Consider the following 16,171-nt stretch of genomic DNA (forward strand, 5'->3'; position numbering starts at 1 on the left):
TTCTGTTCAGAAGGTAGAAGCAGTTTTGTTTTTCCCACACAGAAATGTCAGGAGTTAGTGGATGTAAATGGGATGGAAGGATGCTAACTTGTAAGTACATTTATATCATGTATCGCCTTAGAACCAGGATATTATGAAAATGTCTCATATGGATGAAGAGGAAAGCAAACACTTCTTCCAAAATTAGGTGGTGTGGCTATGTGATATATAGAGAGAAGAAAATGTACAGGGCCTAAATTCAAAAAGAGAACTTTTTGATAAGCTTAATATTTTTGCCTTGTATCTTTTTGTTATAAACAGAAAAAGCTGTCAATATTTACACAGTTGAACAATATTTTAAGACTGGTGCTGAAACAAAACTAAAGATAAAACCACTTATCTTGGCCTCATTATTTCAGGCAAGTATGTACAGTTACTTATTTTATTGATATGTTTCTTACAGATGTTCCAATTCCCCCAAGCCAGTCAATGGACCTCCTCTACTTTATGGGATCCAACAGTACAACCATGGTTGTCTGCAGGATGTGCATGTCCACGTGTGACAAAGGTATCAAAATGGCAGCAGTGGCCTTGCAATCAAGGCCCATGCTTTTTTAATGCGTGTCATGTGGGTTTCTATTGCATGATCACAGCTGCCAACTTGACATTTTTGACTGCCACCTCTCTCCACAGATGCCCCTAAGTGCAACAGAATAAATATTTTCTTAGAAGAAAGTCCTATTAATCTGAGTTGGGGTTATCACCAAAAAGAACTGTATTCCGGCTTGGCACAAATCCTGAACTTGATGCAAAATGTTATGAGTAGGACCTGAGCTATAATTCATCTGAGGGAAGATGAAGACATCTAACTTTGCCTATCTCCAGTTCAAAATTCTCTGTGGAGCTCCATCTCCAATATGTGGTTTAGGAGTGCTGTATGGTTGAAATGACAGGACATCTTGCTTGCAGCAAAGTGTGTTTTTCTAGTATTCAATCACATATTTCCCCTTTTTAAAAATAATTTTATTAAAGATTATAATTGCAGTAATAAAAACTATTACAAAAGAATAAAGTAAAAAGTGCGGAAGGAAGGAAGGAAGGAAGGAAGGAAGGAAGGAAGGAAGGAAGGAAGGAAGGACTTTTAACCTTCATCACAACAAGTATAAACAATTTTAGTAACTTTTCACCTTCTCTTAATTTACAATCAATGATTTCTTCATCTTATGTCCCATCTCTTATCTATAAACAAATCCATAAAGCATTTTCATTTCAATCCTGGTGTCAGCAAGAGTCCATTAAGGGTTGCCAGAAATAGCAACATATCTATTTTAATCTTGATCAAATAAGCCAACTTTACATTCCTTCCTTTTATTTCTAACAATCTTAATCTTTAGTCAATTCAAGTAATGTCATAGAACTTGATTTACTTTCATTTGTTTTTACCTCTTCTCACAAGATTCATCCAAGCTTTAATAAAACTCTTTTGTAAAGCCAATATAAAAGAATTATCCAGGGCACCCTTGTGGTTTATTATTTGTAATTGCCTTTTGATTTTTAAAGCATCAACAGATTTCTTTTGTATGCCCAATGAAACATCTTTTTCCATGTCATTCTTGTAGCCTGTCATTTGTAGATCCACTTTCGGTGCCAACTCAGTCTCTTGTCTTGTCAGATAAAACCTGTGCCTCTTCTGCCATTTTTTCCAAAACATCTTTTGGACACAATCTATCCATAGAAGCAAATATCGCTATTGACATTGTTATTAACTTCTGATTCCATTTTTCAAAAATATTCTTCAGTATTTCCAATATTATAATATTTTGCACCATTCTGTAGCTGTTAATCAGGTTTATGTATTCTTCTCTTTTAATTAAAATCTTTAGTTCCCTGTAGTGTCCAATTTTTAAAAAATTGTCTATCTCTATGTCGTAGGAAAAATTCTGAGTCTTACAGAAGTAGGTGTGTAATTTAAAATTTCTTGCATAGAATTCACTGATTAATCAGCTCATCTCTAACTTTCCTGAAAATCTCATCTCCTTCTAATAAACAAAGGTTATAGAAGCTAGTACACATTTATAGTTTGCATATTTGATCCTGGAAAAGCAGAGATTACCAGAATCAGAAACTAATTGGGATGATCTGCTCCCCAACTGCCAGACCTATATAAAGTGATTTGGATTAACATTCCAAGCTGAAGATCTGGCCATGAACATATCAGGCAGTCCTTGCACAACCCAAGTCCCAAATAAGTGAATATAGGAGAATACAACTATGATCACACTTCTATCTGATATCGGTATATAGTTAAGACATGAGAATCCCATGGTTGCTGGTAGACTGGGATGTTGAAAATTGTCTCAGCAGAAGTCTATAGCAAGCCACTTCCATAAAAGTACCATGACAATGGCCTGGATACATTCATTAAGAGTTATGTTCAACTCATTTTTATTTTTTTTAAGCAATAAAATCCAGTCCCCGTTGGCCAATGGAACAGACCCTGTTGGTATATAGGTTCCATCTTCTCATCTTTGAAACATCCCCCAATTACAAATTGGCTCCAGAGAGTTGGAATGCTGATGGTAAGTTAGCAAGTTCACACAACATTAGATATCACCAATAGTTTTGGAATCTGAAATTGTAAACATTATTCCGTCCAAAGGAAATGTAAGTTTTCTGCTTCAGTTAGAAATAAGACAAGTGAAACTTGAATTACAGATGTCATCACTTCACAGAATACAGAAAAGAAGTCAAAATCCTCCTGCATAAAACCTTTCAAAGTATGTTTTCTTTCTTTTTGTTTTAGCAGAATTAGTCTGGAATGCCATCACTTTTTGAGATGTTTATTCTAGTTTGATTATTTAGTAATGTCATTTAAAATTTGCCACAAAAAAAGGTATTCTCCTCAACAAAGTGTATCCTGGGCTCAAACATTTGACATACATCAATATTGCCACATTGGTAACATAGCTCAAAGCACTGCATACTATTAGATATATGATCAGATTAATATAATTATTTCAAATGAAAAAGAAAATAATATAAATTAGTGGGCATAACTTTTCCAGAAGTGTTATTTATAGGTGCTTTTTTAGTCCTTTATCATGATGAATGATAGATTTCGTTCTAAAAGACTAACTGCAAACATTTCTGTATTAGCTCAAATTCAATTACTCAGTCTTAAAGCCTCTGCAGAGCTGTTATACATTTATACATCATAAAGACAGTAAATTATTTCTCTCTATATTAGGCTTTCAGAGTTGATTTCTTTTCTTTTCTTTTTTGTTCTAGATGCCAAATATCTGACCACCTCTCCACCAGAGAATTCATATCTGGAGAGCCAACATCTGTAAAAACATTTCTAATGAAAACACTAATGCAACCCTCCAGAGAAGTAAATGAAATAAGATCTAAGCATATGGAGCCATCATTTTCTAGGTTTTCCTTGAACAATAGCATGTTTGGGACTTCCCATTCTAAAGATAGGTCATGATTATTTTGGAATAACAGTAGCAAAATAAAATGAGATATGATAGCCTGTACAAATGAACAGCAGTAATATTTACTTCATTAAACCCGGAACTTGCATCCTTGATTTCTAAACAAGAGCTTTCTGTTCTTTTATGACAGCTGAACAATAATGTTGAAACAGGCAGAACTAAATAGAATACTAAAATGGCTCTGAAGTTCCTACAGATGAAAAGTATGTCTGTACCTACAGTTAACTTTCATGAAGCAGTTTACATTTAATCTTACCAAGTGTTGATACAAAATATTAATTAGGATCAATAGATCTTTTTACTGTCATGGCTGCCTGGAAAAAAAAAAGGTATCATTATAAGATTACAGTTCTGGTACCAAAGATGGCCAAGATACGCAGAATGTACGCTGACTCCATCTAAGATTACGTGAGTGGACTTTTGTTCAATATGACATCCTTTCCTTACTTCTACAGAACTGAGGGCATATGGAGGCTCTGAGGGTTAGAAAAAAGCTACTTTGCCAGCAATGTCTTCTGCTGGGGAATGGACATTATTTGATACAAAAAATATACTGTTATTCCAAAAGCCCTAATTTTCAGTAGTTATGAAACTTTTTAGATTTCTAATTTATTCTATTCTAAGGCTGGCGGGGGGCGGGGAGCAAAAAATGGCAAGTGCCTTAAACATTCACAAATGCAAATAATGAAAACTGAGGGGAAAATAGTTTCTTGATGCTGAATAGCTTCATTGCCTTTTACTAGCCAATTTTGTAAATTTCATTCCCAACAAAATGATCTTTCTGGTTTCCTTCAACATCAATCCCCTAATTTACCATGCTCAATCTCCCCCCCCCCCAATATTTTAATGAAACATTCATGTAAAATGACCTCCAAATGATAATCAAATTTTAAGGGGGTGAGTGGGTGGAAGGGAAGAACAGAGTTTTTATTAAGACAAGTGCTAAACATAAGGCAAGCATTCTAAACCCACTTATATATTTAATAACTGTGTTGAGGAAAGATGTAAGATAACTGTAAGGATGTGTTCAATTGTTTTTTTAAACAGGGATTCCTTATTCAACTACCTTGGAATACATTTTTTTCCTAAAAATAGATTCTATTGCCTCTATTTATACTACTTAAGTTTCTCTCACTCTTCATCTATATGTATAGCTGTTAACAATGAAGATAGAAAAAAAAATGAGTGAAATTCAGGTGCTGTTTTGCTATTTGGAATGAAAATCAAATCAGTAATGGATCTAAGGTGATTTTATAAATAGTAAGAACATATTCATAAATACTTTCTCATTATTTCATTACAGACTATTAAGAAGTGTCAAAACCTTCTACCGTAGAAATGGTATGTTGCTAAGAGTTGCATAATACTCCAGCCTGCAGAGATAGGTATCTCTTTTAGACCAAAGAAAAATTGATGATGGGACCAGATGTGTCCATATTTATCACCTGTTTGTGGAGGAATAATGGAAACCAATAGACTCTAGTCCACTTTCTCCTCTGCGGTAACTGACACTGTTAAAAGTTGATTTACTACCTGATCCCTTGTGAAAAGCCACCTTTGGAACTGCAAGCAAAACATCAACACAGATATGCAAAAGGAGATACTTAGAAACAGTGTAATGGACTCCATTTTTATATTTTATCTTTAAAGGGATGTGAGATTGTGTTTAATTTTATTTTAAAAGGAGTTAGTTAACAAATAACATCTATTTCAAGGTTTGTGTTGAACTCATGCTCACCAAACCTTAAAATACATTTTGGATTGAAAAGATGGCATTTATTTAATGTTAAGGCCCCCTCTAGTGTTTGAAAGATAGCTGCAAACCCAGTATTTGATTTTATACTTTAGATCTATACAATTTAACTACTTGAAACATAAATGAATATTTCAGGTTTATTGGCATTTTCTTTTATGACATGTTAGTGATGCAATAAATTAAATTATTTACAAATTATAATTGCTCATTGTTGCATTATTCTAATTCTAGGATGGTAATTATTAATGCTATTCATTGCAAATATTTCACATATACCAGTGACCTGCTTAATATTACAAAATCTTTAAATACAAATGGTACAGTCAATAAAAATTAACTTAAACTTAATTAACTAAAAATTAAGAAGAAAAAATATTTCCCTTTTTTGGTCCTTTAAAAGAATAATAAGAATAAGAATCAGCCCAAATGTGGTTATTTACATTGACTTACAATGGAAATATACCTTTTAAAATCCTGTAGTATAAACAAAGCTACAAATAGCATAAAACACAAGCTTTTCAGTGTAGAAGTGAGATTTGAAGTGTGAAAATATTATAACAGAATAAATGTGTAAAATACAAATGTGTGTATTTTTGTCTCAAAATACTGAAAAATTGAGTTCATTTCATCACCACCATGTAGTAGAAGTACACATTTTACTAAAAAATCCATTTTCAAGTCCAATCTTTTTTTCAAGTAAACTTTCACACATAACAAGTTTGGACATATTGAATATAAACATATTTTAAGGTGACAGAAAAGAATTTAAATTCTGTCATCAAAAAAACAAAAAGAAAAACAAAACAAAATAAAATAAAATAAAATAAAATAAAATAAAAAACCAGCGTTCACATTATGGCATTAAAAGTCACAAATCTTTCAGTTATTTTGAGCTCCTCATTAGATAAGAAAAGGGGGAAGGAAAGGGGGCTATTATTGAAGCCACACTGCCCAGCGTTTAGGTGATAGTGGTATTTTCCCATTTTCTTTCTGCCCATCATCAGCATTTTGGATTCTATCACTTCCGGCACCATTCTGATTAAGGCTATGCTGTAGTCCCAGTTATTTTAAATTATGGATATAAAATAAAAGTTCCTTATTTGTCTGTGAGAGGAAAAGTGCCTGGTAACTGTTCCAGTCGTAGGCACAAAGAAATGTTCTGGCCGGGCAACATTCAGACTAGTACCTATTAATGGATTAGGATGCAGATTCCCATCCAAACCACAGAATAAAACTATCACATATTTCACATCCACATTTTACACTCCATCCATAACAACCACACAGTGAATATACTGTTGAGAATTACGCATCACCCCAGTTGATGCGGCTAACTCAGTCAGATACAAACTGCATGATGTGATTTTGAGTCAAAAATAAAATCTATGTTGAAGCTTTCTTCCACTGCTACTTTTTACTTGCTCATTTGTGGTGAATATAACAACAACAACAATAATAATAATAATATACCATAATAATAATTTATTAAACTTATATGCTGCCCAACTTGCAATGACTCGGGGCAGCTCACAACAATCAAACAAGGAAATTACAATAAAATAATTAAATTTTTTTTAAAAAAGATAAAAGATGGCAAGCGAAATGAAATGAGGATTATAGTTAGAATTTGTATGTATATGTGTGTGTCTATATTACACATCACATAGGAGGTAAATTATTTGAGTATAGCCCAAGTTACCATCATCTTTTTAAAGATCCTGTAACAAATGGATAATATTTAATAATTATACTGTTGAATTAACCATCTTATTTTCCAATTTGTAACACAGAGCTACAGCCTGATATGTTGGATCTTTTATTTCACACTTAAGTTGGTTTTCTTTAAGTAGAAAATCTCTCTTGAATAATCCTACATATGTAAAATCTCTGTGTAGTAAGATACATGTATGGTAATATCCAAACTCTGTGCTTGCATATTGTTGGAGTGCACAACTGATATCGGCAGTAGCTTCCAAATATACAGATAACCCTTCACTTAATTCCATAGAAATTTTAATATATGTATGAAAATAATATTGGCGTAAAGAAAACATTTATTTATCCTGACAGCTATATGATAGGCAAAGTGTCTGTAAACTGGATGTAATATTATTTAAACCATCTCCTTTCACAGATCAGAGGAATGAGTAAGTGCACTTAAAAGCTTGGCCATCTGCTACCAAATTTTCCAGATACTCTCCCACCATTTATTTCAGCACTAATATGGCCCAGACAAACCAGGTTCATAGATGTGAACTTAATCTTGATCAATACAGAAAACTGAGTTCAGTGGAACAACTTAAGCATAACTTGGTCTGGATCCAGCTCCTTGTCAGTAAGAATTGTGCTTTTCAACAGAAATATATACCAGGAGCTTATTCTTATAACCTATGGTTAAACAACTGATCACCTGAATACTAATTATAGTAGTTTGTTTAAAGCAAAATCTATCATATGAGGAAAAGTATTAAAAATGTCAAGGTGCAATATAATCTCAATTTTGCTTAAAATTTACTACAAATTACTGTAGGCCATTTTCCTAAATGCAGTTTTATTGAAATGGTATTTTGTTATAAATCTGTTTTTTAAAAAAGAAGCAGGCATGTTATAAAATAAACAAGCAAAAATCCTGACAAGAAATGCTTCTATAAATAAAAAAGCTTTTGCAATACTGACCAACTGACAAAAATAAATATGTAAAAAAAAAAATTAAAAAAAATGGTCTAAATAGTCAATGCTTCTTCTCATTTAAGACTTCGGGAGTAGTATAGGTCTGTTCTGATAGTGCAATAAGTCTTGGGAGACAGAAGAAGAGCATACGCACAAATCCTTCAAAATCTGATTCAATCGATCTTTCATTAAAACTTGGATCTGGGAAGTAAAAAATTGTGTCCAGTTATCTGAGTTCTGCTACTTGCTTCTACTCCTTTTCGCAAGCACCTCACTGATTTGACGATCAAGCTCACTCACAATGTGATCTTCATGATTATACACGCCCGTTCTCAACAAGGTATCTCTCTCCTCTATCAGACGTGCAAGATGGTCATCCAAAGCCTCCTCTCCTTTCCCAGTGTGAGAATTTTGCAGTTGGACTCCAAGCACCTCTTGGACATCTTGTGACTTCTTTTTGTCTTCTTCTTGTTTTAATCTAAAAAGAAAAATACACCGAGTTGTACTCAACACCCTACTATTTTGCTTTTGAGGGCTAGATTTCTCCTGAAATTAGTAGAAATGAAAAGAAACAAACACTATCCAATCAGAAGAGACTTATTGCTAATTTTATTGTATAAATCTACTGCTGGAAGACACAGCTGCTTTTCTCAAGTGTATAAATTTGAGTGATCTTTATCAAGAATTAAAGTGTTTGAAAACATATAAAAATATATAGTTTAAAGGTAGTGGAAGTACGTAGCCATTTAAAATAGAAAGTGTTATGCTCGTGAGAGATGTGAGAACTATTAATGTGTCTTTTTATGCAGCAAACAGGTTTGCTTAGAACAGGAGGTAAAAAAAGTCTTGCTGTATTATTTGCTACAGTCAAGATAAAAAACTAGGTCTGGTGGCCTTTGGCATAGATTTCCTATAAAACAAGGTTGCTACATTTTATAAATGGGCAAATATTACCTAAGGGACAGAAAGCTGTGTTCCTTTACAGGACTGACAGCCAATTAAATTTGACTTAGCTGAACCTTCACCTATTCAGCAGCAGAAGTAAAAATCCAGCAAATGGTACAATACCTGTTCAGTTCATTTCTGATATCCTCTAGCTCTTGCCGTTGTGTCTTCCCTAATTCTTTCTCTTCTGCTGCAAGGTACCGAAGTCTCATGTGTTCAAGTTCTTGTTGCTGCTTTTTAAGGCGGGCCATAGCATTCTCTTGCTCACGCTAAGGAAAAGCCAATTACATTTAATTTTACAGAAACACTTCCACCACATTTCACAGCTTACTTTATGTAATCAGGGATTGTGGATTCAGACTATGGGTATACGCAAGTGAGACAGACCATGAGGGAATATTTTGCAAGCAACAGAAAAACAGATCAAACTGAGTCAATGTGCAGCAAACTAGATCTAGGATACCCCCAGTTTTGGAAGGGCACAGACTTTTTGGCATTTTCCAAGTACAGGCATACAAGTAGTCCCCAGTTTAAGAATGAATTCCGTGCCCAAGGTCTGTCCTTAAGTCGAATTTGTATGCAAGCTGGAGCAGTATTATTGTATAATACTGTATAAGTAGTATTGTGTAATTAAGTCGAACCATCGTGTATGAAACTCAAATCATTGTGTATTTAACTCAAATTTTGCTACAATAGACTCAATCCTTAACAATGGGTCGTCCTCAAATCAGGCAATCTTAACCTGGGGACTACCTGTATCTTGTTCTAGAAATAGAAAAGACTGTGTTACAACTGACTGGAGTTTAAAGTAGGTTTAATGTACTTAAATCCAAAGTTTTAAGCACTAAAGTTTTGTAAGAATGTCTTTAAAGATTTAAGCAGATATACTATAATATCCATACTTGATTTACATTCCAAAATGCAACTTTTTGATAGGCCTATAAACATTTTTTTAATGCCTTAAATAATCTGTAATAAAAATGTAGATACACCTAGCTCAATTAAAAAATAAAGGACATAAAATATTGAAAGCAAGCTACAACATCATAACATGCTTAAGTAACATTTCCAAATCCTTTCTTTGATAATGAAACTGAAGAATGTTTTTCAAACACCTTCAGACGTCTCAACAGTTATTTCATCTGAAAGTACGGAGAAGCTAGTTCAACTTAGAAGCTACTTAATAGCCAAACGTAGATAACTTTTATATCTAGTGATTGCTCTATAGTTTTATGTATCCTCCTCCTGCGATAAGAATGTAAAAGATACCCAACACAGATTTCCTAAAGCAACACAGATGATAGCACAATCTGCTGAGGTTCGACATTCTTCACTAGAGATAGTTGCATTTAAAAGCAAGTACTGAAACCATTTACATGAATTACATACATAAATGGGGATACCACAGAAAGAGACTCAAAATCCATAAAGCTGTAGATTTCCTTCCTTCTTAATAATTTATGAAAAAAGTTGAATTAAATGACTTGATTTATTTCTAGGGCCACCCACTTATCCATGTCTCTGAGCAGCATAAAAAGATTAAAACAGAGAACCAATATATTAAAAGTCACAAATAAAAGATGGCCTATACTTCATAGTCCAGTGATTGCCCCTTCAGTTGTCTATGCATTAAAACACCATAATCTACAAATGTTGTTTTTTAGCATGTCCCACCTGAATACTTCGATTAATTATACAGCCCTAATAATTACGTCTCTCATTTGAATACACACCACTTCTGGAAAAAATATTTAATATGGTTTAAAACGGCATATTAAAGTTTTCCTAAATCCCCAAGGAAAAGGAAAATCTAGATGAAATACACTAAATAGATTTATGTTCTTGAACTGATGCAGAGCTGGTAACATAAGAAAGAATGTACAGGTAGTCCTTGCTTAGTGACTGCCTGGTTCAGTGACTGACCATAGTTACAATGGTGATGAAAAAGGAATGATGAAGTAAGATCATAAGCACAGCAGCAGTTTCACTTAGTGACTGCTTTGTTTAACAACCAAATTGCTGGTCCCAATTGTACTTGCTAAACGAGGACTACCTGTATTGGAATATAGATTGGGTTAAATATACTATATATTCGTTGGCTGCAGACTTATGGATACATTAATGAGAGCAAATTCTATTCAATAGGATTTAATACTGAATAGTTTTGCATTGCTGAAACCATTACAGAATATGTGGTTTTGAATTAAAAACATGTGTTACTGGTTTTCAACTTTCCTTCTTTCAATAATCCAAACAAAATTTTGTTTTCTATATCTGAGATACTATGTCTGTTCAAAGTTTGAATAAGCCAAATACAAATTGCCTGTGCTGTAAGTCCTTATAAGGATTAAAATAATTTTCCTAGAAAGCCATGTGATACGTGATATTAGGCACATGTTACATTCTTGTTAAAACAGCAAAAGTAATTAGCCAGCTTTCAACTTTAAAGTTCTACATGTCTGATAGGATTGTAGGATCCAAATCATTCTAAACTTCCCAGACTATGTCTGAAGTAGAAGATTTATGATGATTAGAGTAGAGGTTTATAAAAAGAATGAACTGTCTGTAAGTCAGATTTTTGGTTGAAAAGATTTTTTATCCATGTTTGGTACTGAAATAAGAGCCATTTCAGTAGAGATTCTTTTCAGATACCTTAGTTTCATACAATGCACTACAGAATGTACCACCCAACTTTTTTTTAATGATTATGTTAAATTACTGAAAACTGCACCAACCAAAGTCCATGATTCAGGTCTGCTTTTGCATGTTGCACACCTTTCATTCCCATCCCAGGTATTCTTGGAACTTTATAGCCACGCTAGCCAAGCGTCCTAATTATTTGGGCAACAATTCAAAGGCACTTAAACTGCACTTCAGAGTTGCTCTAAACATCAATGTTTATGGAGTATTTGTTTTCATAATAACATGATACAATAATGAAGATCTTAACAAACTAACTGCAGAAGCACACATGGTTTATTTCTCCACATATTTGTGGTAAGGATGTGCAAAGCACAAAGCTTAGAAAGGCCATTTTATTTCAAGCTTGGACAAAACATTATGTTCCTGTGTTCTCTCTTGGGACAAAAACAGGCTGGTTTGTTGCCATTTCAATTGTTTTGACATCCTGCAACTAGCTTTTTAAAAAATTAATCCAAGTCACAGAGACTTGGAGTATGCGTTATCCAATGGACAGCAGGCACTAGTTGAGGCAAAGTGCGCAAGGGAATGTCAGTTAAGCAAAAAATTAATTAGCAAACATTGAGCAAATGGCACAGCATGCCTGGGATATATATTTATTGCTGCTTTTAAAGTTCTTGCTGTGGGAAAATGAGACTTCATGGGTTATTACATAATACTATTATCCTGTTGGTTATGTGTGCTAGGCTTTCCTTTCCATTGCCAGGTGCAAAAATGCGCTCTTGTTCGTGACAGATAATACACTTACGATGTTCAACTTTCAAACTGCACAATATAAAAATACTGTTGCTTTGTCTGTTAATCTTGCAGGGAAACTTTCAAATTAAAAAAAAATGTCCACTGTAGTTGTATGTGCATTGAGAAGAAGCCTCAAACCAACAGCTAAAGAAGTGTATTTTTCTGCTATGTTGTTCATAGGTTCTGTTGAAGTGAATTTATGGCTACTGTTTCTGTGATGGACTCAGTTTTTTGATGCAGGCAACTTGAAAAATGCATCCTTATCTGTTCCCATTGTTTACCAATGGAGTAGTTAAATATTTAATTTAATATTTAATTATTTTTTTTTAAGTTGGTCTTTTCTGTAGAGTGAATGTTAGACAGCCCTCAGCGTGGACTACCGCACCACCTATTTTTACAACTTACGACGACAATTAAGACCAGAATTTCCGTTGTTAAGCGATGTGGTCATAAAGCACAACCGCATCACTTAGCGATGGCAATTCCTGCAGTCCTGGTTGCCATTGTTACCTGAATCCCACAGTTGTTAGCTGAGGCAACTTCCTGCTGGCTTCCCACAACCAAACTCAGTAGGGAAGCCAGCAGGAAACTGCAAGTCCCAGGATGACAGGCAGGTAAGTGGCTGCTGCCGGGTGGTGGAGGAAGTGAGGGGGTGTGCAGGGGTGTGGGAGAAGGTTGGATAGGGTGCACAAGGGTGTTGTGTGAGAGGTGTTGCATGGGTCGGGGAGGGTACATGAGCACGCGGTGTGGTTTGGGTGCGTGGGGATGCTGTGTGGGTCAGGGAGCGTGTGCAGCAGTGCATGAGAGGTGCCATGCAGGTTGGGGAGGGTGAGTGGCAGTATGTGAAGGGCGCCACACAGGTCGGGGAGGGTGTGCAGTGATGCACAAGGGCACTGCGTGGATTGGAGAGACTGAGTGGGGGTGTGACACGGGTTGGGGAGGGGGTGCGTGGCAGTGTGCAAGAGGTGCCATGCAGATAGGGGAGGGTGCACGAGAGTTAGGGAGAGTGCATGGTGGTGCATGAGAGGCACCACGTGGATCAAAGAGAGTGCCCAAGAGTGCGCGAGTGGCCAGCATGGCATGAGTGCAGAGGGCCTGGGGGAGAGTGCACGGGTGGGGAAGACTTACTCCAGCAACTTGCGATCTTCCCTGCCAGCTTCCCCTTTGACTTTCTGGTGAGCATGTGATTGCAGGGTGCTTGACAATTGGTCATAAGTGTGAATGGGTTGCCAAGCACCCAGATCACCATCATGTGACTGCAGGGGTGCTGGGACGGCTGCAACTTTGAGGACCGGTCATAAATTTCCTTTTTCAGCACAATTGTAACTTTGAATGGTCACTGAACAAATGGTCGTAAGTCAAGGGCTGTTTATTTATTAAGCAACTTTATATAGCCCCTTATCTCACCCAAAGCGATCGGGTGGCATACAGCAATCAGATAAAAACAAATATAAAAACAACATAAAAAATATAAAAATCACATTAATAATTATCATAAAAACCAAGATACAAACCATAGGGGATGGAGAATAAAAATGGCCCCCTCAGCAATGGAGCCATCTAAGCAGCTCCACTACCTTTATTCCATTAACCACATACTGATATTAACTGAAATATCTGTGCTAATTTTCTAAAACCTGCTCTATTTCAATAACATTTTAGTGCTGTTCACAACATTTCAGTGCTATCAAATCTGATCTAGCAGCTTTCCAGAGATATCTTAAAAAGACAAGAAATGTCCTTCATTGAGAACCTTGCTGCACTGCCCATCTGTTGTTCCACTAACATTTATACCCCTACAGAGCTATAATCCATGGTCTTTCTCCAATTCTTAAAAGTTTAAGAAATAAATTATTCTCATTTTCATTAGATGAGGAAGAATGGAACTTGAAGAATGGAAATAATTGTTGATATGAGTCTGTTGAGTGGCATATCAACATGGGTCTGTAGAAACACCAGATAAATTCTTTGGTTGCAGAGACATAGTATAACACATACTTAAGAACAGGCTTCTCATTCCAGCAACCTGGATCACGACAATAGAAAATATCAGACAAGAAACTTTCTCAATAACAGCACATGCCAGATTCAAAAGGACTGAACACAGAAAGGAAACTTTGTAATCATATGAGTTGTCATCTGAATACTCTTCCTCTCTTTCCATTATTTCCTATATATTTTAACCTATTCTATTAGAATAAGGTAAAATTTACAGGAAAGTACACAGTACACTAACTAGACATACAATTTTTACTTATGTGGAAAGAAGCAGAGTAATATTTTTAGTTATATTTCTGTTACGTTTCTAATATTTTCTCTGCTTAACTAACCAAGTAAAATTTTCTATAATGTTTAGTCTGTTATATAAAATTAGAAAGAAAGATATTTTATATTACCTCAACTGTGTCTCATTTGGACCTCTAGACTGTACGTCAACAACAACAAATTAAACATATAATAAATCACTAATATTAAAAAAAAAGTCTACAAAACAATCCTTGCATGCTGCCAGGTGCCATAGTTAAGAGATTCTTCAATCAAGTGAGAATGATCTTTATTTTTTCATAGCAGCTTATAAATCCAGAGGGAAGATGTAAACATACATACACTAGACTAAACAATGGCTAAATAGCAGTCACTATTCACTCTCCCACTTGCACATACCAAACAAATCTGTGGGAAAAAACGTACAAATAAGTTGAAGCAACTCAACTCAAGTTTTCTGAAAATAACCTAGAGCTGACAAGTTAGTAGGAGGGTCTGGATGGTTTCAAGACACAGTTTTTAACTAAGACTTGGACTTCTGTTTTTTTAAGGAAAGATTTACATCCTCTCCTTGGCTAAATTACTTGTAAATTAATCACATTAATTACTTTGAGAGGATAAGCAGGAGGCTGGACAAGATAGAGACAGTGTCAGCCAATAAAGTCTGTTTGTTTAAAACAAATGTGCTGGTTTTGCTGTGAACAAATCCCCATATAGTACAAAAATGGTAAGACTTAAACTCTTTAATAACCACTTATCTCAAATGTACATACTTTGAGTTTTTACAGAAACATTCAGAATCCAGACAGATCCTTCTGTAATCACCAAGTTGGATTGCAACATTCTTTCTAGCTATAACTTCAAAAGCAATATGCTATAGTTTTCTAATTTAAGATTGCTTATATTAAAAAATGTAAGTAATTTTCTTGCCAAATATAGCTGAAATATAAATGTGCATATGAGAATCCATTTTATTTTAAATATGTAAATTCTGCAATAAATTGACACACACATTTTGATTATTTGAGGATCTCTTCTTATGTTCTAAGTGGAAGTCCCTTTTATGCAGGAATTCACATGCATTATAAATATAGGATCATCATGTGGTACAATCCTATAAAGTGAGCCCTTTTGTGTATAACTGCAGCATATAGAAAACACAGCATTAGTTTCATTCCTAGTGAAGCAATAAACGAATGAATTTTATAAAATAACAAATGTTTTGGAACATTTAAATTAAAATTTCAGAGTAAAGGCTCAGTATTGAAAAATAATAATTTCTGCAACTTCTGTAAGGAGTACAAATTCAATCTGCAAGTTCAAATTACCTTTCCTCAATGTTAAGCGGTACGACCACACAAGTTTTGAAATGGGAGATTTGCCATTCTCTACAGAATATATTTGGCATGATCATATTAAAAAACAACTTTTCTGCAAAGTCTTTTTGTATGTCTCCAGCCTTACTCTGCTTGCAGTTTGTTGACCTATAAATCTCATAATTTTCCCCAAAGTTGGTCTAGTGCAGACTGCAGTTCTTGAATGAGAACCATGTCAATTGCCTACCGTATTTTACTAATATGCTATTATCAATGGTGAGGATCAAGCCAGGATACTTCGGGAA

At 34.8% G+C, this 16,171-nt stretch overlaps 1 protein-coding gene across 3 annotated transcripts in view; it reads right to left on the reverse strand.

The window, feature by feature from the left end:
- Positions 1-5,348: 5,348 nt before the first annotated feature.
- CEP120 (centrosomal protein 120) overlaps positions 5,349-16,171 on the reverse strand; it is an 81,424-nt gene continuing 70,601 nt past the window's right edge. For 2 of the 3 annotated variants that reach the window (XM_088130154.1, XM_007420555.4), the window contains exons 19-20: positions 8,971-9,116; positions 5,349-8,380 (exon numbers count right to left, since the gene is read on the reverse strand). In XM_088130154.1, coding sequence (XP_087986280.1) covers positions 8,143-8,380; positions 8,971-9,116 — 384 coding nt within the window. In that variant the 3' untranslated portion in view covers positions 5,349-8,142. Of the gene's footprint in view, positions 8,381-8,970; positions 9,117-16,171 lie in introns of those variants that run through there. The other variant, XM_088130155.1, reaches the window with a different exon arrangement.

This window comes from Python bivittatus, unplaced genomic scaffold (assembly GCF_059951505.1).
Source record: "Python bivittatus isolate LINGU-HERP-01145 unplaced genomic scaffold, Pbiv_v1 ctg000850_np1212, whole genome shotgun sequence".
NCBI classification, from domain to species: domain Eukaryota; kingdom Metazoa; phylum Chordata; class Lepidosauria; order Squamata; family Pythonidae; genus Python; species Python bivittatus.